This window comes from Rhinolophus sinicus, chromosome 2 (assembly GCF_057876585.1).
Source record: "Rhinolophus sinicus isolate RSI-liver-muscle chromosome 2, RSI-T2T, whole genome shotgun sequence".
Taxonomy (NCBI): Eukaryota; Metazoa; Chordata; class Mammalia; order Chiroptera; family Rhinolophidae; genus Rhinolophus; species Rhinolophus sinicus.
Window position 1 is genome coordinate 160,689,492 of NC_142502.1, and position 24,327 is coordinate 160,713,818.

At 34.3% G+C, this 24,327-nt stretch overlaps 1 protein-coding gene across 1 annotated transcript in view; it reads left to right on the plus strand.

Moving 5' to 3' along the window:
- The window catches only part of LRPPRC (leucine rich pentatricopeptide repeat containing), a 95,534-nt gene that overhangs the window by 60,552 nt on the left and 10,655 nt on the right, over positions 1 to 24,327 (plus strand). The window contains exons 26-32 of the mRNA XM_019748633.3: positions 2,254 to 2,322; positions 3,119 to 3,209; positions 9,988 to 10,130; positions 10,266 to 10,374; positions 13,965 to 14,091; positions 19,553 to 19,641; positions 23,687 to 23,891. Coding sequence (XP_019604192.3) covers positions 2,254 to 2,322; positions 3,119 to 3,209; positions 9,988 to 10,130; positions 10,266 to 10,374; positions 13,965 to 14,091; positions 19,553 to 19,641; positions 23,687 to 23,891 — 833 coding nt within the window. The remainder of the gene's footprint in view (positions 1 to 2,253; positions 2,323 to 3,118; positions 3,210 to 9,987; positions 10,131 to 10,265; positions 10,375 to 13,964; positions 14,092 to 19,552; positions 19,642 to 23,686; positions 23,892 to 24,327) is intronic.

The following is a 24,327-nucleotide window of genomic DNA, read 5'->3' on the forward strand; positions in this document are numbered from 1 at the left end:
TATGTGATTTTCCTGCTACTACTCTTGACTAGAGGACATGAGGCTAGAGTAGGTGTTTGTTTTCATTTTACATTTCTAGCAGTCATGGCAAGAAAAATCAAAACTGAAAATTTCTATTTGAGTCAAATATAAGATTGTTTTTCTTGAGATAGAGTTTGAAGTAAAAGAATCTTCATTTCAAAAAAAATCATTTCTTTTCACTTTAAAGGTAATAATTACTTGATACCTGTTTTACTAGTACACATAAAAGCCTATTATGTTATGATAGTTACAAGTTTATATCAGATTAATGTAATGAAATTTAATGAAAATTATTTTTGATTTTGGATTACTTTTAGTTCTTATACACGGGAACCTAGTAGTAAATGAGAACTTCATTAAGTGTTTTTGAAGCACAGTAACCCAGGTGGAAGCAAACATGCCAGTTTTTTTATTATAATAATTTTATCCTCATTGTCCACTAAGTAGATTGTATACAGCAAAAAACAAAAAGTAGAGGTGAGCCTATTGTTTTAATTAAGCATTAAGTGGTTTTTGATAAGTTATATTCAACGTCACAATTAGAATTCTGTTCTCTTCCCTGTTTTTGTTACATTTTCTGTTTTTGCTTTCAACTTGCAGTGCTTAAAATTCAGTAAGATGTTAAGCTATAAGCCAGAAATGTAGACTATTACAGAAGCCAAGGAGATTTAGTTAATCTGACCTAGATGTTCTTTTGATGATTGAGATTTATATGTGAAAACAGTTCTCAATTTCAAAATGAAACATGGGGATATCTGCCGTATAAGTCAGCTGTCTGCCAGTCACATAGATTAATCAACCACAAAAAGGAAGAGTTTGCCATAAAAGTTGTGTTATTTAATAGGTATTGGCATTTGGATCAGCAATAATATTGAGAGTTGTAAGTGAATGTAGCCCTTTCATTTTGCCATGTTCTAAAGAGGATTATTTAGTATTTTCTCAAGGGCTTTTTTTGTATACAGTCGATGCTGGTTTCATTTTCAATGTAATATATGTGAAACAAAACAGATACTATGAGAACATCCTGAGTAGAAATTATCTGGAATGTAAATATTAATGATATTTGAGAATATATTTCAAAAATTAGTTTATTCTACAATTATTTCTTGTATCCCAAAATTTGGATATTTTTGCACAATTAGAATGAGAACACTTATACAACTTCGACTGTACCAATATTTCTGTCATTCTACCAAAGCTCTGAGATGTTAGTTTCTGCTTCAGTTCCTAATTTAACATTGTACAATATTATTTTAAGAAATAAAAAATAAGGAGGATTTATTTATAAATAAGAGATTAGATTTGAAGGGTACCTGGTTTAGTCAACAGACCTGAGTGGTGAAAGCAGTAAAAAGGTACCTGCTGCAGAGTGGAGCAGCCAAGGCTAATGACTATGTAGTTTTCTTCTCCTATTGCTGTGATTGAAATGTAGTATTTAATGGTGAGGCCCTCATACAGATAGTGAAACATAGTATAGTTAAGAGAAAAATCCTCCGAATTACATGTAAAATGGTTTGTCTTTTATCCCAGTATCCAAAATTTTAAAATAATTGCTCTGAAGCCAGAGTTACTGATTAAACCTTAGTAATTTCTTGTAGAGGATATAACATATTCATATGTCTCCATTATTGAAATTAACTAATACTGAACTAATTTTAAGTACTTAGCTTGATTTAAGTACTTAGCTCTTTAGACTTTTTGTTTTAGATACTATGCAAGCATTCGTGGTACTCAAGACTTTTCTCACTAAATTTTAGAAAGCCTGTTTCTTTAAAAAGAGCCATTGGTTTGTTGGGGTGACAGTTGTTAATAAGTTTGTGTAACATATTGATAACTTTTCCTTCCTGAATCTGATGGGAGGGATCTCTGAGGTGTGTGTGCATATGTGTTTAATTTGACATAGGTTGGAGTTGATTTAGTTCATATTTTCAAGGTTTCTTTTTGAAAAAGGAAACTTGACCATTTTAATAATTAAAGATTTATGGAATGAAAATTAGTCTGCAAAGCAACATTTTGAAATAACCTGGATCTCTAGACATAGGTTAAGTATAGGTTGTGTTTTATGCTCTATTCTAATCCAAATGTATTTGGTAGCCGTGGGTTTAAGTTATAGGTTTCTTGTGTATATGTTTGGGACAGAGGCAACAAATTCATTAGGACTGTTTGTCTTTAAGGCAAAATTAACATTTAGCTAAAGCCTTACCTTATGTGCTGTATGATTTTATTTTACAGACTCCAGGCATTAGAGCTCGACCGACAAGACTTCAGTGGTTTTGTGATAGATGTATTTCAAGTAATCAGGTTTGTGTTTAATTTCTGGTCTCATGCACCTAAAACTGTGAGTAGAAAGCAAGTATCCTACATGTCATATGAGCCTTTGGGGATTTCGAGAGATCCAGCATCATTAATGGAAGCAGTGTTATCTTGGTTGTTTTCCAGATAAGCTACAGCTTAATTATTGTTCCTCAGGTAGTTCCTAAAAATGCTGAAGATTTTTAGCTTGCTTTATTTATCCTACTTGTGGGCTTGAGCAGGCTAACCTTATTTCCTTGGCAATTTAAATCTGCTTCAGTCCTTAGTGAACAGAGGAGTCGCTTGATGGGAGCCTGGTGGAATTTCTACTCTACCTCTCCTGCAGTTCAGATATCTGTTCACATCCTGCCAAGTAAAAGCCACAGGGGAAGAGGAGTATAACGTGAGGGTGGAGGAGTATTCTTAGGGATAAATATAGGATCTACTCACTGAGTCCTCCACCCCAGATATTTTTGCGTTCTCCCTACTGTATCTCATGGAGGTTTCAACCAGGTAATCGTTCATGTTGTATTCTTGACTCCAAAGAGTACTTGAACCCCTGAACTTAAAAAAAAAACAAAATACATGTAACATAAAATTGATCACTTTAACCAGTTTTAAGTGTACAGTTTAGTGGCATTAAGTACACCCACATTGTAGTGCTCAGCTCTTTAACTTTTGGAGTAATGTTAATTTACCCTTTCAGTAAGCGAATTTGAAGGATTATTAACCAAGATGTGAATAATTCAAGTATAAAATATATCCTGTACACAATCTATGTCCATCTGTTAATCTTATTTTTAAGGTTGAAACTCTGGAGAAGTTAGTGGAACTGACACAGAAGCTATTTGAATGTGATAGAGACCAGCTGTACTACAATCTGCTGAAACTGTATAGTAAGTAATCTGATTGTTCCTCATGTTTTAATTTTGTGACATTTATTTATTCTGTTGAAGGCAGTGGCAGGAAAGAAGTATCAGGCTTGGAGGAAGCTCCAGGAATTACCAAATGTGGAATCTTCAACAGAGGCTCAAGTAGAGGCCAGATTAAACTTGCTTCATTTTCTTTAATTTCTGACATTCTTATTGCAATAATGAGAAGGTTGAAAAATCATTATCAGAGCCACACAATTTAATAGCGCTTTTTTTGGGTAGACTATTCTTTTTCTTCTTTTTAGATGTATTAGTCACTGCTATAACCAGGTAACCAACAACATGTTCATGAATATAGATCTTTCTCCAGAAAAAAATGCGTATTGATATATACAAACTCATTGCCAAGCAATTTCTTTTTAAAGTGTGATCATATTATAATACAATTTTGGCTCAATTCTGTATTACAAACATTTTTCTGCATTTGTCACCTACAAATGTTTACATTGAACGGATATACTAGAATTTAATCTATCGCTAGACACGTGAATAGATTTTAGTTTTTCATATTATAAAATAACACTGCACTAGTCATCTTTGTACCTTAATCTTTGTTCACACCCTTAATTGTTTCCTTAGGGTGAATTTGTATTTGTATTAAGGGTTAAAAGTGATGAACATTTCTGAAACTTTGGACTTATCAAACTTCATGCTGTGTAATATGTTTATACCAGTTTACACATCTGGGAGATGCTTTAGTACGTTTTAGGGTGTTTGAGAGAGGAACAACACTTAGAATACTCAGTGACCTACCCACTCTCACCACCCCACTTCTTTTTTTTTTTTCTTCATAAATATTTGATCTAGATTTATTGTTCTCTTTTTCTCATGGGAAATTTTCCTTCACCAAACATAGACAGAATAAGTTGATTTATTTGTTTTTTAAGGCTTGTATTTATTATTGGAAGCTTTATCTTATATCTCGATGGTATAAGTAAAATAAGACTTGTTGTAATACGTACATTTCAATTGTTGGTTGCTTTGAAGTTCATACTTCACAGACATTCTTACAGTTATTATTTCACCGTCTATTGACTTGAATGATCAAATTCTGGCACACAATACTGAGGTTGTTACTGGATGTATAGAATTTTAAAAGTTATGTTTTAGGTATTTAAGTCCTTAATTTGTGGATTATAACCTGTATTCAAGTGCTAATTCTCCCTCTTTACCTGTATTTTCTCCCTTTTGAATAACTATTTTTCGTGCTTAAATTCTAGTTTTATGCAGACTTCAAAAAAAAATCCTGAATTTATGCAAATGCGTCTCAGCATTTAAAGTGATCTCCATGGAAGACTATATAAACTTTTATTCAGGAAAAAATATCTCTACTCCCCTTATTGTGCTGGCCATTAAGGTGGGCACTGCAGGTATAAAGGGTATTGCTTTGCAGGAAGAGTTAGATCTGTAACCAAGACTGACAGTTCAGGGTGAGGTAACAGCTGTGAGAATGTACAGGGTGCGGTGCCCAGGGAAGAGTCTAAGCAGCTCTGTAGTGAGGGTGGCTTCTTGTGAGGCTGGAAGCCAGAGAAATCATTCATTATAGCGAAGTATACTTTTTAACCCAATTTGTATACTTCCCACCTTCTGGTACAAATAATGTGGTTGTACTAACCCTAATGTTTCCCTTTCTGAAGAAAAGGCAAGTTATCTCCTTCTGTGCCCCCGCCCCCCACCCCCCCACTTCCATTTTGCCCTCTGACTTGGACCACTACTTAAATATTTGAAATAATATATGAAGCACTATAAAGGAACATATGGTGGTCCTATTATACTTGAAAACTCCCTCTTTTGGATTGTGGATTTCTGAGAAAATAACTTGACCTACTGGAATTTTTTATGAGCTTATTCTTTTGAGTTGATGTAATTTTAGCCCTTGAAAGGAGTTGGCTGAATTATTTTTGGGTATTGTTGAAGAGCAATTTGCTTTGTTTTTTTTTTTAAGACATTATCTCACACACAGACACTTCATTTTGTTGTGAATTACAACATAGTACAGAAACATGCACACAAAAAAACCAACAAAAAAACCCATTACGCAATGTTTATGACAGACAACATTCTTGTAACTATAATGCAGATTAAGAAATAGAACGTATAACTATTTTCATGCCTTTAAATACTAGCTATACTAAAACTGGTTTTATTTTCTACTTATTCGATATAGTATGATGTTCATAAGTGATCTGTTACAAGAATGTGTCATAATTCAAACTTTAGTTTTATTCCTTCTAATACATTTTGATGTTTCATTGTGTTAGCCATACAAAATCAGCTCCTAAGACCTACAACAAACATTATATGAATGAAAAACTCCCTCTCCTGTGTAAGGAATACACTATTATTTCTAACTGGCAGTGTTTTTACCTCCTTACCAAACATTTTCTTATATTCTAAACACTTCAATTTCTTCTTTACATATACAAAGTAAAGATAGTTTATTCTTTGTATACATAAAGTATTCCATCCAAAAATAAAGCTGCTTTACATTTTTAATTTTGCAGTAAAAATTCTTCAAATCTGCTTTTTAAAAGCCAGCATTTACAACCTTAGCATGTATTGTGCCTCAGAAGGTTATGTGCTGTTTTCTTTAAGTACTTGTGGCTGTTGACATTTTTCTTCACAGTGTGGTATTCCCCACCCCCCCCACACACACTTTTTATTATTCAAATAAAACATGAATATATTCTAAATTACTAACAATTCCAGCAGTACAGTACTATACAGAACAAACTGTGAAAATGTCATTGTGTCCACACGTCAGAGGGTGGGTCAATTGGCCATCATTCCAATTCTCTCCATTTGTAGTCATATTTTTTGCATGTACACCTATTATTTTGGTTGTTACATATTTTACATGTTTCACATTCTACTCTGCATTATGTTCTGTGGCTTCCTTTTTTACTTAATATGAAATACACTAACAGGAAAAGGTAAATGCTTGTTTTTATTTCTTAATTACCAATTTTAAGTGCTGGTGTCCTTGGAACCTTCAAAGTTGATCACTGATTTATGAGTTCATGAAATTTTTTTATGTACTTGTGTTTGAATTTATTCTTTTTGGTGCTCAACTTGTCCCATCTTGGCCAGTGGGAACCCCCTCCACATTGGCTTCTACGTCACTTGACACTTCCCATTATATTAGTCTTTGATAGTTCCTTATTTTGAGGAAAACAAACCAGGCTTACGTGGTATAATTCCTGTCCCAGACTTGGAGACCTTATTTTAGGGGGGACTAATATTTCAAGACCCATAATCGGGTGATTAACTAATAGGGAATTTGGAAATTGCCCCATCTTACCAATGACATGTTAAAATTGACCGGCCGTGTAATGAAAACCTTGAAGTAGAAATCTTTCTCTCTTAGTTTAATACCATGGAGACCATGTATAAAGCGCCAACTGTTGTTACACACTGGTCACGTAGCCTTAAAATGGAGCCCCACAGCTATGTCTGTTCTTGTAACCTTCACTAACAGTGTCGAAAATCTTTGGTTTTAGAGCCCTCAGAGACCATTTAAAGTTCTCAGAGATCACTGAGATCTTTTTGTTCTTCAACGAGGGAGCCCTGAGTTCCAGGACAGTGGTGGGATTGTCCAGGCAGAGAGAGTGTCCATTCCCTGGTTACAGCCCATGTCTGTGGCTGTTTGATTTTTCAAATCACAAGTATAAATGTTGTTTTCTTGGGAGGAGGAATTTTAAGCCCCAGAGGGATATCATGAAAGAAATGTGTGGCTTTTCCGTGCCTTTATGAGGTTTTACACACAGCTACAGAATTTGGCGCACTGACTAGTTGGATTGCCTCAAATTTTTGTTATGTACTTCATAATCCAAGTAGATTTCTGAGAAATTTTTCCCTTTAAAAAATATAGAGGGTTCACACAGTGTGAGGGATATAAATGATAAACGTCTAAGTTTTGCTTTGTCTTGTGCACCTGAAACTAATTAAAAAAATAAATAAATAAATAAAAATTAAAAAAAAAAAAAATATATATAGAGGGGTCGGCCTGGTGACTCAGGCAGTTAGAGTTCCGTGCTCCTAACTCCGAAGGCTGCCGGTTCGATTCCCACATGGGCCAGTGCTCGGCTCTGAACCACAAGGTTGCCAGTTCAACTCCTCGAGTCCCACAAGGGATGGTGGGCTCTGCCCCCTGCAACTAAGATTGAACACAGCACCTTGAGCTGAGCTGCCTCCCGGATGGCTCAGTTGGTAGGAGCACTGGCTCTCAATCACAAGTTTGCCAATTCGATTCCTTGAATCCCACAAGGGATGGTTGGCTGTGCCCCTTGCAACTAGCAACTGGCAACTGGACCTGGAGCTGAGCTGCGCCCTCCACAACTAAGACTGAAAGTTCAACAATTTGAAGCTGAACGGCACCCTCCACAGTTAAGATTGAATGGACAACAACTTGACTTGGAAAAAAAGTCCTGGAAGTACACACTGTTCGCCAATAAAGTCCTCCTCCTCTTCCCCAATAAAATCTTAAAAAAAAAAAAAAAAAAAAAAAAATATATATATATATATATATATATATATATATATATATATATATAGAGAGAGAGAGAGAGAGAGAGAGAGAGAGAGAGAGACAGGGCTCCAAAAAAATGTATATGCATTTTAGGAAAAAAGAAAACTGTATTATAATTGTAATACTCAGTATATACTGGTAACAAAAGATGAATACAAGTTATGTGTATATATATTTTTGGCACCCCCCCCATATATATACATATATATATATACACATATATATATGTATATGTATATGTATCTATGTATAAATATCTGGGTTGTTTTATGCTATATACACTAATTCTCACCTGTAGTTTGAAATATTTTTTTGTTTTAAGTTGGTAACTTCTATTTGAGTAGGTGCATCTCTGTAATACCTTGTCCTCCCCAAGTAGAAGCTTTTCATAACCTTTGTGCCTTTTTTTAAAAGAAAAAAACTTGTCTTCTCAGAGTCTGAAGACCTTTCCCAGAGTCTAAAGAATCTTTCAGTCCCACCTTCTCTTCAGTGTTTGGAATAGTTATGTTAGTTTAAAAATTAACCTCTTTACAAAGCACCTTAGCAGTGCTGTTCTCAGCTCTTGGGAACCTTCCCGTGTCTTCTGCAGTCTATAATGCCCTTTGGCAGGGAATAGAAATACTCCTTTCCACCTTTCCCCTTCGGAAGTAAAGACTGGAGCGTCGGTTTTTGTTTTTAATTTATTTAATCAAATTAATTTTATACATTCACATACTTGAAAAATTACTTTTACAAATTGAATTTTACATTACTCAAGAACATTGTAATGAAGGAAAAGCAATTATTAACTTATGAGTCTTGTTTTGAAAATTGTAAATTTAAGGGTTTTATCAGGTTAGTGCAAAAGTAATCGTGGTTTAAAGGGTTAAAAATAATTGCAAAAACCACAATTAGTTTTGAACCAACCTAATATATTAATTAGACTGATTTTATTATCAAAGTGTGTATAAAATCACTCTGAACTTCAGGTTAGGTTCTACTGTTTGGGTTCCCTTTTAGTATATTTTATGTGAAAGTTTAGGCTGCAGTCTACGTATGAGCCACAGAAATTTTACTAGTAGTCATTACTTACCTTTTTCTTTATTGCAGGTTTCTGATGGAGTGTGAATGTGTTTTGTTTTTATTCTTTGAGTTTTTTACTTCTAGGAGTCATTAGTTATCAAAAACTTAGCTTTTCAATTTGGGGGATGGTGGAGATCTAGGAAAATTCCATTTGTTTTATTTAGTATCTGGGTGTTTTTGAGAAGCAAATTGACTTGTGTTTTCCAGAATATTTGTGCCCTGAAACAAACCCCCTTCCTAGAGCTGCCCATACACAATAGAGATGTTACATCTTCATATTTACAAGTTAAAAAAAAAAGAACACATTTAAAGCAGTATTTCTTTGTGCTTAATAGTTGTATTGACTGTCATGTGTCATATGATATTTTTCATATTCTGCTCTAGTTTTTACATAAGCAGAAATTTATTAAATAACTTGATCTTTTTTCAAAACCCATAAAAATCTTTACAAATAAAGTCTTGATTTTTAAGTTTTTGCTGTTTGTGAAGACTAGATTACCACATAGAAAGAACTCGAGTTTTCAGTATGAAGGAATCTGCCCATTTCCTTCCAATAAACTTCCTGTCGTTCTTTAATACTCATTTAGTCTGATGGCATTATCTGTTAAAATAAGAAATTATCACACACTGTCATAGAAATTCTTCATGTCAACCAGATACAGAATTCTCCATATTGCACTAAGTGAAAAAAGTTTGTTGATTAGTCACTTTTGAAGAAAATCATAACATTTGCACACTTTCAATCATTTTAGACCCTCAGCTATGTACTATGCCTTATACATGTATCCATCACCTTTCCAAAGACTACCTGTTTCTGATTTTGGTTTCAGCAGTAGGCAGTATCTCAAGTTAGTTTCAAACAAACTTTTTATCGACATAGTTTTCAAAGTATATAACATAATGCAGCGTTTTTTTTGTTTTGCTTTTTAATAGATAAGGAATTTCTGTGGTTTAAAATTCAAAAGGTATACAGAAAGAAGTCTTTTTTCCCTTGGTCCACAATTACCCTGTTCCTTTCCCTGGAGTCAATATTTGGAATAATTCGTCCTTCAACATCAATTAAGAAACAACAAAAATTAAGACAAAGTTTTAAATATTTTCATAAATTCTGCTTAATATGTTCACTAATTTCTGTTGCATCAACTTTTACAGAAATAAATGGTGACTGGCAAAGAGCTGATGCTGTCTGGAATAAAATGCAAGAAGAAAATATCATTCCTCGTGGGAAGACATTAAGATTATTAGCAGAAATCCTTAGAAACAATAATCAGGAGGTTCCGTTTGATGTACCTGAGGTAATTTGTTTTTATCTGGAAGCATAACAGATTTTGTTGCCAGTATAACTTTAGGTGATAGATTAGTCCATTTTTATACTGAAAAGATCACAGTATTTACCAGTTTTTGTTTAAATGAATAATTTTGTTTTCAAGTTATGGTATGAGGATGAAAAACATTCCCTGAATTCTTCAGCACCCTCACCTGTAGAAACTAATATCCATAAAGAGCTATTGAATGCCTGCCAATGGAAGAAAAGCAAAGGTAAGCATGTATACTGGGGTCTTCTTTCTGACAGCACCATGCTAAGCCCGCCAAATTGGAAGCGCTGTAGGATAGAGATGGAACTTAAATTGGATGTATTAACAATTTCATTTTTTAAATTGGCAAAGACATTTGGGGGCAATTGGGAAAATTTAAATATTGACTGAATAGTAGTCAGTGTTAAGAAATTGCTCTCGTTTTTATTAGATATTATAATGATATTATGACTAAAAGGAAAAGGTCCTTAAATTTTGGGATCTATAATGAAGTATTGAGAGATGGAAAAAAGTCTAGATTTCTATAATTTATTTAAAAATGCTTAAGCCATAAAGAACAAAGATAAAACAAATCTAGCAAAATGTTAACAGTAATTGTTAGATATAGGTCATGGGTATATGGAGGGGATTCATTATACTATTTATATTTTTCTGTATATTTGAAATTTTTCATAATATAAAGTAAGATAGGTTTTATCAAAAATTACACTTTGGAAACAACATGAATTTTTTTGGCAAATATATTTACTATATATTTTGCTTTTATGTGAAAGCAAAAAAGTGATTAGGGCACTAACCATCATACTAGTGTGTGTGGAAGTGATCAAGCAGTATAGTCATCCCCTCTATTCCATAGGAGGAGATATGTGTCAAGACCCCCAGTGGATGCCTGAAACCGCAGATAGTACAGAACCCTGTATATACTATGTTTTTTCCTATAGGTACATACCTACGATAAAGTTTAATTTATGAATTAGGCATAAGAAGATTAACAACAATAATTAATAATAAAATAGAACAATTGTAATAATATACTGTAATAAAAGTTATGTGAATGTGGCATTAGTAAGTAAAATAAGGGTTATTGGAACATAAGCACTGCAGGGCTACAACACACAGTCGATCTGATAACCAGAATGGCTACTAAGTGACTAATGGGGTGGTAGTGTATACAGCATGGATATGCTGGACTAAAGAATGATTTACAGCCTGAGCAGGATGGAGTGAGATTTCATCACACTACTCAGAAGAGCACACAACTTAAAAGTTACGAATTGTTTATTTCTAGAATATTCCATTTAATGTTTTTGAACCACAGTTAGCTGTAGGTAATGAAACCACGGGAAGTGAAACCTCAGATGAGGGGGACTGCTGTATGCCAAGATTGGAGGCAAGACAGGAACCCTGTTTCTTGCTTTTCTTCCCTTTGTCTAGTGGTAAACTTCCTGAAGGCATGCTTATCTCTGTTATGACACTTTTAGTTTTCTGACCATCTCTAACCCCCTGGTATAGGCTTGCCAATTGCATTCTGGATATTTTTGCTTTGATTTTGTTGTGCTTTCCCGAAATCGTATTACTATTGTTTCCTTCATTTTTGTTAATTTTTCTCCATTGAGTGGTCTTTAAGTCCTTCGGTTTTTGTGTGAATTTTCAAGTACGCTTTATGATAATTTAATCATTATGCAGCAGATTATTTTTCATTTTAGTATTGACAGTTTTTAGGTCTATTCAGTAAAAAGGAATCAATGCAGAAATTTATAGAACCTGCTGATTTCTAGACTTAACTAGAAATTTTGTGACACTGATATAATGTGTATGAAATAAGAAAAAGCTAAGCTGTTACGCTTTTTCAGTCATGCAGAGTAACTTTTTATTCTGAGTCATTTTCCATTGCTGCATTTTCAGTCTATAACACCCTTGTGTCGTTCACCATGTATCTGTTAAACCTAAATATAAAATTAATTATCATCAATACTATTTAAATATTTGAGTAGAGTTTTGATTTGACTGAAATGAATATAAGGTTAGTATGTAGTTTCTGTTTTAAAAGGTTTTAATACTCCTTCATGTGTAGCCTTTTTTCAAATTGCTGTTTAAGTAAAAACATTTAACCCATTAACTAAATAAGTATGATGTAGTATTAAACGTAGAGATACAAGATACATCCCTATGCTAGATTTTTAATACACAATTTACATTTATCTAATTGGTTTCTATCCTGTTTTTTCAGAGCTTTTAGTTACTTTTGTGTATATCTCAGGAGTTGAATCTGTAGCAAAATATGAATACTTTGAACAGTGAATGCTTGATTGAATACTTTGAGAAGTGAATGCTTACATTAGCACTTCATTGAATTTCTAATAGTTCAGTATACTTAAAACGTGTGACACCAGAAACCTGTGGTGGATGAGTTTGGTGCTTTTTAAAAAAAATCTAATAGAAAATAATAAGCACAGCCATACCAATTTTGTGAAAGACTACAATTTTTAGAAAACAACTAATAAGATTTTCTAGACTATTTTGTTGATATTAAATATTCAAATTGTACTTATTTATTTTCATTCAGCAAACTAGTGAACAATTATATATGTTTGTTGGGAAGTAGAAAATAATTTCATTACATCTTCTTAGTTCCTTTAAAAAGAAAATATGTGCATTATATACTGAATAATAGATTCTATCTATTCTTCTTAGTTAAGATACAAATATTAAAGTCATATCTCTTTTCTCTCACTTTCTGTGCATTTAGCTTGAAAGGGGTAACTAAGTTTTTGATATGTCACTCCAGTTTAATTGAAGGGCCAATGCAAACTCCCCCAACTTAGAAATACAAGCCTAGTTGCTGCTTGTTCAGGAACCTCTCAAATAGCTTATAATATTCTTCTGAGCATTAATATCATATTCATTCCTTGTTGCGTGTTGTGTATTTCCTTACATTGAGCTTTATATCCGTAGAAGTTCATACGTGATTGTTTAGTTATGCCTCATCTCTACTGTGATTTGTTTATATATAACAGAGAGTGGATCGTAGTTTCAGTTGGATGTTTATAGCCAGGAAATTTTATTTCAGAAAAGTAAGTGACTGAAAAGTGTAGTTACTTCTCTTTTGGTAACATCTTTTCATTCACTGACAGTTATTGTGAACAAGTGAAATAAAACTGTTAATCAGTCAAACAAATGTTGCTTAGTTTACTTGTTAGATATCTGTATATTTGAAAATTGTATGTTTTTGTATAAGTCCTGTCGTAGCCAAATAATTTGATCTCCTAATTTTAGAATTATAGGCTATATTCACTTTAATGCTATTGTGTGGAAATGTTAACCATTGTAACCACCCACTTATAGATTAAAGATTGCTTTAAAATGAATCTTTTGCTCCCCTCAATCTAAATTATACCTCTGGTTTATTTGGACTTTAACACACATTTTGCAATTTATTTTGAAACTAGCATCATCTTTTGACAAAATTTAGAAGAGCTGTTTCTTATTTTGTTGGCATGACAATAATCTATTGACTTTAGAAAGCTAATATGAAAAATAATTTTAAAAGGCAGCCCTTTCAGTTACCATCCATTTGGATTAAGTAGTAGTTTTCAAAGAAAATGTCACTTTGTATTTTAAAGATTAGACGAGTGACAACATCTGCTTGCTCAGTAAAGTGTGTACGTCTTCGTAGAGAAGTATAGTGGATGGGTGAATTTTGAAAAAAAAATGGAAATATGTGGGGTTAGGGCTTTGTTTTAGGAATGTTCCCTCCTTTTTGCCATTTCAGAATAATGCAATCTCATTTTTTGTTCTTTTTTTCCTTCATAGATGCATATAATATTTTCCTGAAAGCACAAAAGCAAAATGTTGTGTTTAACAGTGAAAGTTACATCAGTCTTATAAAGTTACTCTTGGTGAAGGATAGCTTTATACAAGCAATGCAAGTAAAAGATTTGTAAGTATTAGTCCATTTATTAAACCTCTCTTAAAAAAATATTGCCTATTCATTAAGGATTTTTCTAATGATAAATTGTTGAAGTAGCAGTTGCTTAATTATCCTCAACTACCCACAAAAACCATATGACATAGTTTTCTAATTTTACGGGGTTTTTTAACCAATAAAAATATATGACGTTTACTGGCCCTCCACAGCGCAGTACCTTTTATTTACTTTATATAACCTTGCAACTCATTTATGATGCCCATATGAGGTCAGACAGTTAAGTTCGCGAACTCATCCTAGAAAAAGTGCTACATACCTTATTGCTGAATATCACTACGGTCGCCTTCGAAGTGCTCCCCTTGGGAATCTATGCACCAACACCAGCGCCTAGTCCATTCTTCAAAGCAGTTTTGGAACTCTTTTTCTGGAATGACCATCAGAGCTGTCATCGTTTCACTCTTGATGTCCTGAATGTCATCAAAACGTCTTCCTTTCAGTATTTCCTTTTTCTTAGGGTTAAGAAAGAAGTCATTGGGGCCAGATCAGGTGAGTAGGGAGGGTGTTCCAATACAGTTATTTGTTTACTGGCTAAAAACTCCCTCGTAGACAGTGCTGTGTGAGCTGGGGCTTTGTCGTGATGCAAGAGCCATGAATTGTTGACCAAAAGTTCAGGTGATCTAACTTTTTCACGCAGCCTTTTCAGCACTTCCAAATAGTAAACTTGGTTAACTGTCCAGCTGGTACAAATTTATAATGAATAATCCCTCTGATACCAAAAAGGTTAGCAACATGGTTGCACCAAGTTCGTGAATGTAATTGTCAGACCGGGTGTATATATAGATATGTATATATATACATACACACCGTACACGAGTATATCTGTGGTCCTGAATTATCTGTGTGTCTTGAAATAGGACAGTAACCCTAAAACTTCAGGTATTTAATGTATTCTGTGTCCCATTTGTGTTTTCTCAATTGCTAATTAAATTATCTATCTCTAGAATACTCAGTACTTCCTGTCATCTGTAACACTGAAGTCCTCAAGGGTGGGGGGCTGGGTACCTAAAATTACTTTTCTCAGGAAATTATCTAAACTCTTCATCCCAATATTACCCACTATAATCAAAGGTGTTCCGAAGCAAGAGTGATTTGGGAGGCAAGGGAGGCAAGAAAAAGAGAGAAGCATTTTGTGCTTAGAATTGGGTATGATTGAGTGAGGGGATAGAAGCAAAGAAGGAAAACTTTTAAAAAAACTTTTAATCTTGAAGTTGGTCCCAAAGACCTCTGAAATACTTCCTCAAAGTACAGATAATTTTTTCATTTCAATTGGGCTTGCTCTAGAACGGTGAGTCTCATGTTCTGGCAGCATAAAAAGATTCCCTCCCCACAGCCTACCCCAGAGGTTTTGATTCATCTGATCTGGTGTGGGGCCCAGGAATCTGCATTTTACTAAACACCCAGGTGATTCAAGAATCATGTCTCAAACATTTTGATCACATACCATTAACAGTGAATTGTACTAATGTCTCACATGTAAACCATATTATAAAACACTCAAAAAATAAAAATTTTTCAGAGGATAAGATTTTAAAATGGAGGTTTAAATGTTGTCTTGTCTCACCCTAAAGCGTTCACATAGTGTACATACCTTCCATTGAAGACCACTGATGTACCATATTTTACCATGTATAATGTGCTCCCATGTATAATGCACATCTATGTTTTTGGCCCAACTTTCAGGGAAACAGAATTAGTACTACCCATGTATAATTCGCATCCTTACTTTTCACTCACAAATTTGGGCAAAAAAGTGCACATTATACACTGCAAAATATGGTAGTTTTTCAGACTGCAGTTGTAATCTGTTAGTGGGTCATGGGATCTATTTAGTGGGACAGAACCAACATTTTTTAAATGAAATAGAATAGAAGATATCAAAGCACCTTTTTATGTGGTAAAGATGCTACTTCGTGAAAGTTTTATTTCAATTATATGTGTATATCTGCACTGGTGTATACTGAATAGCATCATTTCTTCTATGTTTTGAATCTTGATCAAACAAGTGTGCAAGCTGCCATCTTAGAAGATGGTCATAATCACAGCCCTACTATTTCCTCTTTATGTCCACAACCTGTAAAATGTATGTTTATCTTCTTTACTCCCCTCCCTCTCTAGATGGTCATCAAGCCTTTCTGTACACATGAGGGCACTGTTATCTTAGCTGTGTTATCCTTCCAGGGGTATTACATGGCTGCCTTCCCCATGTAGCTCTGTGGGCCCAAGAGAATCCTAGATGGAAAGCCCTAGAATGCCCAGAGGCACCTAGTCTGGGGATTGCGTGCACATACTTTTTCTTGAAACAATAAAATGTTGTATTTGACTATGAAGAAATGTATCTTGGGTTAGATCTACATTGAGTACTTTTGAAAATAACTCTGGACTGGGAATTCAGAAATGTAAGTTGTAGTTCTTGTTCTCCAACTAATTAACTGTGTTACTGGAGCAATGTCATGTAACTTCTCTGGTTCATTGCCAACGTGAGGCCATGTTATCTCTTCCCCTTCCAGATCCGTATCCATGATCACAGTAGAAAATAATTGTTGCTTTGTTTTATAGGCATCTTTATTATTATATGATGTAACCAAATGTGCCACTGTCGCAAGAGGCAGTACCCCTCAGTACTATTCTGGTGCTGTTACTCGTAGTCCGTAAATAGGAATCTGTTACAATTGCCTACACAATGCCACTTGTTCAGTCTTAAGAGCAGTGGTTTTTCCTGTGAACTAAAAAGTGCAATCTTTGTTTTTCTATATACCTTTGTTGTCTTAATGTGTTGCAGATTCACTTGACCTCTAATGAGATTTCTTGTTTTATTAACAAGGCCATTTAACCTGCCAAACAAGCAATGGAATCTCAAAAATAATAATAACTGCCTTTAAAAATTTTTAAGAAACCATCTTTCTTTGATTTTTATTTAGAATTACATCTCTTCATGTTTCAAAATACAAGTTTGTGTATAGTAAATTCTTCCAAGGGAGGGAAGCTGCTTATTCAAAAAGCAGTAAGCGATCTAAATTATTATATTAAATCTGATAACACTAAGCTCTATTCTTAGGAAATTTGAGAATCACGCAGCAATAGCTCTGCTTTCTCTTTTGAGAATAGCACCGTGTTTTCTCTTGTCCCTATCAGCTCTCATTTAATTCTGTCTAAATAGTGCTAAATCAGTCATTCACTGATGGTTTCAACTGGATTGGCCAGTTTTTGTTATTCAAAGTAAGATAAATTATAATCACCAATCTCCTGGGTGCATGTTACGTATGTACGATCCATAGAACAGTTACTGCTCTGAAATCTCGAAGTGAAACTCTCATGTATTAGGTCGGTGCAAAAGCAATTGCGGTTTTTGCAATTATTTTCAACCTTTTAAACCACAGTTACTTTTGCACCAACCTAATAATACTGTTTTCTTTGGTTAAGACAGACTAATTTTTGCAGTTGATTGCAAGTTAAAAGATTGATACTCTTTATCCTTTGTAGTTTTTTCCTTTATTTTGGCACTTCTAAAAATGAAAGAAAATGTCTAGAATCCTGTGTTGTTCAGTCCAATAGCCACTATAGCCATATGTGTTTGTTTAAACTTAAATTGATTAAAATTAAATATAATTAAGATTTCCATTCCTTTGTCACATATAGCGACATGTGGCAGTGACTGCCCTATTAGAAAACATGGATCAAGAACATTCCCATCATCACAGGAAGTTTGATTTGACAGCCCTGGACTAGATTTTTTCCAAAAAGGAAAGATCTAAATTATGGGTTAGAAGTAAACTTCTTTTATCATATCGTATGAATGAGTCCAACACAAAGCTCTCTACCAGTAACTTTTTGTAGTTTTTCTCCTTCTGCCAGTTTGGAATATATTTTGGATGCAATTGATTGGTTTCTACATGTGTAAAATGTATACGTTCAGCATATAATAGAGCTGGAGAGAGTTTTTTCCCCCTCCTGTTTATCTCACTTTCATATTTGTATTGACTAGGCAGCTCATCGAGATAGGAAAGAAAATGTTCCATGTTTTGAGGTATCTGAAAGGTTTGTAATTCACACTTGTCAGCTAAAAGAGAAGTTTTGTTACCTCATGGTTTTAGTAAATTTTAGGTAATATTTTCAAGTAAATATGGAATAATACATGTAATAATGTTGGCATAAGAAGTGAACTTAATTTTAATAGTGTCTTCTGTTTATTTAATCAAGATTGAGAAAGTAAAGCCTTCATTTTATGCAGTTTATAGTCTCATGGACGAGTTGTTGACTTCAGAGCTTTGACAGATGGGACAAAGGAAAAAAGTCAAACTGAGCAATGGGTGCTTTGGTGGGATTAGGATGGGTGGGGGGAATAAGAAATCCTGTGGGGGGTGGGGGGAGAGCTGCACGGATGAACCTCAGAGGCTGGAAGTGACTGAGAGGATGGGTACATCACCGTGTCTTTGGAGGATTTTCTTGGGATTGATGAGAATAGCAGTGACCCTGCTGTTCCCGAAATCTGCCCAGCTTAGATGTTCCTGTCGGCAGGCTGATGCTGTTGGCAGCAGGATCATCACTGAGTTTGATAAGGCAAACGGCAGCAATTGCTTTTGCTCCTTTTGCCCCGTGGAGATTGCCTAATCGGCAGATGAACCCCGGGGGCATGAAGGGTGCTGGAATTTCATCACAGGAGATGTGCAAACAGTGTAGCAAACAGAAATCATCTCTGGCTAGGGTTGGTTGGTTTGTTTTTTTAAAATCATGTAGGGTTTAGTCATAATTAAGCAATTTTTTGCTCTTGAGTTTTAAAAAGTTGGGGGGTGTTGTTTTAAGTTTAAGGCCGGGACAAGATTGTTGTATGAAATTGTTAATATTAATGTAACAGTGGTTTTATTAGTTCTACAGTATGTTCACCTTTAAAAACTGTATGTATCTGGATGACAGAAATTTGAAAATTAATCAACCAAATGATATGGTGTTAGTTCGTAACATGCTTTAGTTTATATTTAAAATATGCAGTGCTGAAAATAAATGTTCATTTTTGTAGCCGAAAGAATAGTTTTACATTTTATAATTATGGTGAATGCAGAAAAAAGAGGAAAAAGTATCCAGCTTAGGATACAGCAGAACAATGCAGGGCATGCAGTTATTTTAGTCATCTAATATGTCAGCATTCAAGAATCTGAACCGATTGTTTAAAAAAAATCTTGTACTTTGTTTCTTTTGTTGCTCATTTCCAACTTTGTCATCTGTCAGAATGCAAAAAAAAATTATCCTTCTATAACCATTGACAGGATAACACAAAAGCTGTCTCCAGGTCGATATTTTGCAGCAATATTTTTAACATACGAACAGTAGTTTTTATAATTTCACCTTGGTGCTCAACCATTTATTATCGTATCAGAAGCATGTCAGTAATTCCTTTCTAAATGTCTGCTTCTTTTAGCGCGGAGACCCACATCAAGGGCTTCACACTGAACGATGCTGCCAACAGCCTCCTCATCATAACGCAAGTTAGGCGGGATTATTTGAAAGGTATGTCACAATGCTTGACCTTTACGTCACATTAATGCCTCTGCAGATTTTTCTTGTAACGCCCTTCGAATACTTGGATAAAGGAGTCCATTTAGCAAATTACCTGCTTATCAAGAGCCTTTTGTGGTAGCTGAGAGACGTAAATTACTGTACACGCATTTATAATACAGCTTGAATATGAATGTACTTGTCATTTGACCACTTAGTCCAGTTTCCATTCCATTTAACACAAGATGGGTTTTCTTAAGATGAATCACAGCTCTTCAGACATGCAAAATTTGTGTTCCAGAATGAGAGAAAGTACAGGCTTTCAAGTGCGTTAAAATTCACAGCACAAGTCATTTTGCTTTGAAAATTAACATACTTTAGAGCATCTGAAACAATTCCCAGCAGTTGTTTCTTGCATATTGTGTTGGTTGTGTATGAGATAGCAAGTGAGTTAAATTGAGTGTTAAATGTGTGAGATTGTGCACCAAATGATTATAATATTGATTTTTAAAACTTAATCTAATACTTTTTCAATGGTTCATAATACCAACAGCAATAAAACACGGTGTTTGTTTGGAGTTTGGAATTTGGAGTTTTTAAATTAATACTAAGAGGCTAATACCAGGAAGATGTGGCGATGACGTTAGGATTGGGATGGGGACCGTTTGGTGAAGGCTGTTTATAGGTTTGCAGAGGAGGGATGAGTTTGGATCTGGAGGTCTTACAAATGAGCTCCCAAGAGGGAAAATGACGAATCTCTTAAATTTAGATAAGCATCTTTTCATGTTTAGTTTGTGAATTTGAATTTTAATCAGTACAGTAACACCACAGTTTTGCCAATACAACAAAATCCACTGAAATCTTTAAGGAAGGTTGAAAAAGCTCTTTAACTGTTAAATATGTTACCTTATGTCTTCCTCGGTCTATATTAATGGTATTATTCCTCACTTGCATGTTTGTAGAATACTTTCACATCCCTCAGAGAAAATTGCTAATTGTGCAGCTTTAATGTTGCTTGTAATACCTAAATGTACTGGTCTTTAGATGTCTTCCTAATAGATGAAAACGGAATATGTAAGTGATGACTTCTCCCTTTGCAAAGTTTTCACTTCAGCGTTCCACAGGCAGGGCCAGCCCATGTAGACAGTTTCTTTGGACAGCCGTCAGTCATCATTGAGTGATGTAGGGATTGTTATTAAAACTTAAAAAGCTTTCATTTTATTTTCCGTAAAAAAGGCTTTCTTTCAAATTGATATTTTATGTAGAAGGGATAAACAATTTTAAAATGTTGAAAAATTAAACTTGCTCACCATTATAGTAGGTAAGCTCATTCATAAATAGCTTACATATCTGTAGACATGGAGATAATAATAAAACACTTTTAAAATTTCAAGGTATTAATTTTTGAGCTGAATCTGAACTGAATTTCTTTAATTTGACTAGTTCCCTTTACTCATGTTAGGTACCCTGTGAAAACTATAAGGAGCTATATTGTGTAATTTTCACATCTGTTTTTCCCAGATATTCAGTTCAGTCAGAGGCTGGCTGAGAGCAGGCACTGGTGCCCCCATTGCCACCGCCACCCCCACTGCCACCTCCTGTGCCACCCCACAGACTAACTTAGACTAAAGTATCTTCAGCGAGGACGAGAACGCTGTTGGCACCATCCCCATGTCCTTGTTTTGCTCCACGGCTGACTAGAGCTCCCGATTTTTAAAAGCCCCTTCTCTTTTTCACGTTTCTTTTTCTCAATCTCATCTAAAGCAGGAAGAAAAATACAGCCAGTTCAATCTTAATCTAATGTTATATGCTAACACTCTGCTGGAATATTAGTAGCTGATACATGGCACCTTTGCAATATAATCAATATTACTAGTAAATTAGGTGACAGTGTGAAAAGGCCTGGGGGAGGAGTGTTGAATGGGTACTATTTGGGGTGTACCTTAAGTCATAAACTGCATAGAAGGCAGGTCCTATGTGGGAATATGATTTAGGTTCTAAGGTCCCATGCACCCACAGATGCAGGCTCTGGGGTGGTTACATTCTTGGGTTGGTATCTAGCAATATGACTTCGGGAAAATTGTTTAAATTTAAACTCTGTGCCTCCGTTTCTCACCTATGAAATTGGTACTTCCCTCAGAAAGGTAGTTGTGAGTGTAGTTAATTGCTTACTACTGTGCTGGCTTCTAGTAAATAACTCAAATGTAGTAAAAGCTCACTAAACGTTAGTTACTATCATCACCAACATTATCTTATTTTTGTTATTCTTTTGATCCACTGGTGGGACCATCCTCCCTAGCCAACAGTATTCTTGATTGAAAGAATATTCATGGGTATTTTACATAATTTCAAAGAATTAAACGTGAAAAAGTTTGTTTTTTCTGACATCTCAACATATCTTTAAGAAAATGGAACATATTTTGGAGGTAAAAAGTGTTTTGTGTTTTCTTGAATATTTATTATTCATAGGATAAACATTTCCCTGCAGTTTACCAAAAAAAAAAAAAGCAATGGATGCTTAAAAATGGTAGTATTTGTTTTTTTAGTTAGTAATAAATATCCTTTCTGGCACTTGTCAACCACTTCTCTACTTATTGATTACTTCCTACCGGGATACAGAGTATATTGTTCTATACACAATGTGTACTCACTTAGCAATGATCATTGCAACACTTCGTGTAAACCCTGCACTTACTGGTAGCCTAATACTTTCTCTAACTGTGAGTTTCCCTGAATCCTGTCTCATTCCAGCACTTGGTAATAGTCATGCAAGAACCAGGAACAAATAGAAAAATAGTAGTTCCATCCATCAAAGAGATGCATTTCCAAATAAAGTTTTACTTTGTAAAAAAAAAAAAAAAAAATAGTCTGAAGTTGATTATCTGTGTATGACCACCAGTTAAGATTCTATCAAGCTTATTTTCTATGGATTATGTCATTAAAATAATATTAATAGCATTTTTGTTTCCTGTATGTACTTATGGATTTCTAAAATATTATATGCTTTTTAAACTACCTATTTACTTTTTTATCCACTTGAGATCACAGGTTTCGATTGTAGATTTTAAATAATTGTAAACTATTTATTCAGTAATAAACACCAAGTTCATTATGTCTTTTACTATATCACTTTTAATGGACTGTTTAGTTATTACCCTTTTCCCAGTCTTCTGTAAAAGGTAGGCTGTTCTTACTCTGAAAGCTGCTTTGAGAGGCATAGTTTTGTTTAGGTTACATTGCTTTGATTGCTATAAAGCCATGAAGCTTTGTTTGGTAGCGGTAGTGGTGATTGTTATGCTTACATTTTCCCCCAATCCACCACTGTATTTAATATAAAGGTTTCGCTACACTTGCACATGAGTTAGTAAATCAGAAGACTATTCCATATTTATCAATAATCAGATAACTATGATACTTTAAAAAAACAAAACCGTGGCTAGATCCATATGAATCTGATGAGTTTTATTTTCTTTGAAAAATGAGTGCAAGAAAATATCTACAAGGTATTATTTAATCGTATAAAATAAATTTGTTATTGTAAAAGTTGAATGTTCTGTTTTGGCTGTTCCTGTGTAATTGATCCTGTTTGGACTAGAAAAAGACATTGTTTTCAAGAAAGATTGTTTGGAATATTAGGAGATTTTAATAATCATGTAATCTTTTGAGTGTAATAAAATCTGGGAAAGTATGAATGTGGGTAGAAATTACTTATCTTTGGCAATTCTTTAATTTTTAAAATCTTCATTTGTATGTCTCTGAAATTGTCAACTTCCTTGAAATTAATCACTAAATCTTATCCCTGAATGGTAAACACATTCTGTCAGGAACGTTTGTGAGTTTAAGAAGAAATTTCTCTAGTCTCTGATATCTTATAGTCAAATATTATTTTTTTAGTTTTCTTATAAAGTATTAACATTTTCTGTAATCTAGAATAAATTATTCATAGCACTTCGCATATAGCCACTTGGTGCTCATATTTAAAAGCTGGTTTTCAAAATGCATTAAAGTCAGTGCAGTTCATACGAGAAAAACTTTGTCGCCTGCTGTTCTATCGTAGAGGCTTTAAAAACGCTAAAAACGACCTTGGATCTGAAGCAGACACCTTCTAGGATAGCAGTGACCCGCCTGATTCAGGCGTGTGCCTTGAAGGGTGATTTAGAAAACATACAAGCGATTCAGAAGATGGTAAATGGACTCGAAGATTCAATTGGACTTTCAAATATGGTTTTCATCAATAACATTGCTTTGGCACAAATAAAGAAGTGAGTATTTTCAAGCTTTGTTTTCCTCCATTGGATACTGGAAGGAGCATTATCTCAAATACCACCTTAAAAAAATTTTTTTAAGCTGTTAGAAACCATATCAACTATACAGAGGAATTGTTAATGCCAGTTGCTGATTATTCCCTAACTATTAGGGAATAATTTATTGTATGTTACAAAATGTGTTTTAGCTTTAAAGTAAATTTTAGAATAAAGAACACATGTCAGATTTTTCAGATTCTTACATTTTGCTCCCGTGGTGTGGTTGGTAACTTCTCTGGTGGTTGATAACTTCTCGTGCATACATGCCAGGCCCTTGTTGTAACAGTTCGTTACAGAAGTGAAAAATGAATTCACTGGTTGTCCGCAACACTTGAGGGTAACACTACTAGTACATTGTGAAACAGAGGGCCCAACAAGCTTGTTAAAAATGTTT